Source organism: Apteryx rowi, unplaced genomic scaffold, assembly GCF_003343035.1.
Source record: "Apteryx rowi isolate R43461 unplaced genomic scaffold, aptRow1 scaffold_1367, whole genome shotgun sequence".
In the NCBI taxonomy this organism is placed as follows: Eukaryota; Metazoa; Chordata; class Aves; order Apterygiformes; family Apterygidae; genus Apteryx; species Apteryx rowi.
The window spans coordinates 24,214-26,492 of NW_020447605.1; the positions used below are offsets into that span (position 1 = coordinate 24,214).

Below are 2,279 nucleotides of genomic sequence, written 5' to 3' on the forward strand. Positions count from 1 at the left end.
CGGGGCGGCCTGCGGGGCGCGGGGTCAGCGGCAGCCCGGCACCCCGCTGCGGGGGGGGCCGGGGGAGGGGGGCACCGGCGGGCGCTCACCGGGGCTCAGCGCCTGGCACCGCGACAGGATCTCCCAGAGCAGCAGCGCCAGCGCGTAGACGTCGGCTTGCCGCAGCGCCCGGCCCCAGGCCCGCAGGTCCAGGCTCTCGTCCAGGATCTCGGGCGCCAGGTAGCGCTGGGTGCCCGCCTGCGCGCACCCACAGCGCTCGCACGGGCACCTGGGGGGGCTCGCGCGGGCCCTGCTGCCCTTGCACGGGCGCTGCCGTGCTTGCACGGGCACGGCGGGGCTTGCATTGGTCCCCTGGTGCTTGCACGGGCGCTGCCGTGCTTGCACGGGCACTGCGGCCCTTGCACGGGCGCTGCCGTGCTTGCACGGGCATCGTCCAGCTTGCATTGCTCCTGCAGTGCTTGCACGGGCACCGTGGGGCTTGCACGGGTCCCCCGGTGCTTGCACGGCCATTGCCCAGCTTGCACGGGCACCGCGGTGCTTGCACGGGTGCCACAGCACTCGCACGGGCGCTGCGGCGCTTGCAGGGGCGTCAGGGCACGGCTCTCGCCAGCGCCTGGCTCACGGCAAGGCCCGGGTCGCGTGTGCACCGGGGCCCCCCTTGCACCACGTCCCCCCTTGCACCAGGGCCACCCTTGCACCACGTCCCCCCTTGCACTAGGACCACGCTCGCACGTGCACCCCCAGCCCGGCGTGCACCCACCCGTGCCCCCCCCCAACCCCAGCACCGAGAAGAGGGTCCCGGCCCCGGCGGGGCTCCCCGGCACCTTGCGGATGGGCACGGTGTGCCGGGCGCTGCTGCTGGCCTGGGCGCGGGGCGGCAGCGCCAGCGCCAGCCCGAAGTCGCCGATGGCGCAAGCGCCGTCCTCGCGCACCAGCACGTTCTGGCTGCTCAGGTCCCGGTGCACCACGCTGGGCTTGTACAGGCCTGGGGGGGGGGTGGAGGGGGGGCACCCGGCGTCACCGGCGCTGCGGGGGGGGCCCCCGGGGGTGCTCGCGCTGGGTGCATGAGCCCGGTGCGAGCACAGGGCCCTGCAGTGCTTGCAGAGACCTGGCAAGCTCAGTGCATGCGCCAGGCACCCAGGGGTGCAGAGACCTGGCAAGCTCAGTGCATGCACAGGGCGCACAGCGGTGCTTGCACTGGCTGGGTGAGCTTGGTGCATGCACCGGGCACCCCAAGGTGCTTGCAGAGACCGAGCGAGCTCGTTGCATGCACTGGGCACCCCGGGGTGCTTGCAGAGGCCGCGCGAGCTCGGTGCATGCACGGGGCACCCCGGGGCGCTTGCAGAGGCCGGGCGAGCTCGGTGCAGGTGTGGGGCCCCACTCACCGTCGCGCCACAGCTCCTGGTGCAGGAAGGCCAGGCCGCGGGCCAGCGAGAGCGCCAGGCGCAGGCTGCCGGCCCACGTGCCCACGTGCTGGCGCAGGAAGTGCCGCAGCGAGCCCTGGGGACACGCGCGGGCGCTGGGGACGCGCACGGAGGGGCCCAGGCCCCCCCCCCCCGCACGCCCGTGGGCACCCAGAGCACCCCGTGCACGCAGAGCACCCCGCGCACATACACGCATGCCTGCAGCAGCCCACGCGCGCACGTAGCACCCGTGCACACACGTGCACGCCCGTAGCAGCCCCCACCCACGTGTGTGCACCCCGAGCACCCCATGCACACGTGTGTGCACCCCATGCATGCATGCACCAGCCTGCAGCACCGCATGCACGTGTGTGTGCACCCCGAACACCCCATGCACAGCTGCAGCAGCCCATGCACGCGCATGTGCACCCAGAGCACCCGTGCACAGCTGCAGGAGCCCATGCACATGCGTGAGCACCCAGAGCACCCCATGCACAGCTGCAGCACCCCGTGCAAGTGCGCCCAGAGCACCCATGCACAGCCACAGCAGCCCACACACGTGCCTGAGCACCCAGGCACAGCTGCAGCACCCCGTGCAAGTGCACCCAGAGCACCCAGGCACAGCCGCAGCAGCCCATGCACACACGTGTGCACCCAGAGCACCTGTGCACAGCTGCAGCAGCCCATGCACATGTGTGAGCACCCAGAGCACCCCATGCAGAGCTGCAGCACCCTGTGCATGTGCACCCAGAGCACCCATGCACAGCCACAGAAGCCCATGCACGTGCCTGAGCACCCATGCACAGCTGCCACACACCCATACACACGTGTGCACCCTGAGCACCCATGCACAGCTGCAGCAGCCCATGCACATGA

At 72.2% G+C, this 2,279-nt stretch overlaps 1 protein-coding gene across 1 annotated transcript; it reads right to left on the reverse strand.

Moving 5' to 3' along the window:
* Window positions 1-24: 24 nt before the first annotated feature.
* On the reverse strand, window positions 25-1,620 carry LOC112961691 (anti-Muellerian hormone type-2 receptor-like). The gene is made up of 4 exons (XM_026057100.1): window positions 1,615-1,620; window positions 1,386-1,500; window positions 786-985; window positions 25-237 (listed from the first exon to the last, which is right to left on the reverse strand). Exons 1-4 carry the CDS (start codon window positions 1,618-1,620, stop codon window positions 25-27), a joined length of 534 nt encoding a protein of 177 aa, XP_025912885.1.
* Window positions 1,621-2,279: the final 659 nt, after the last annotated feature.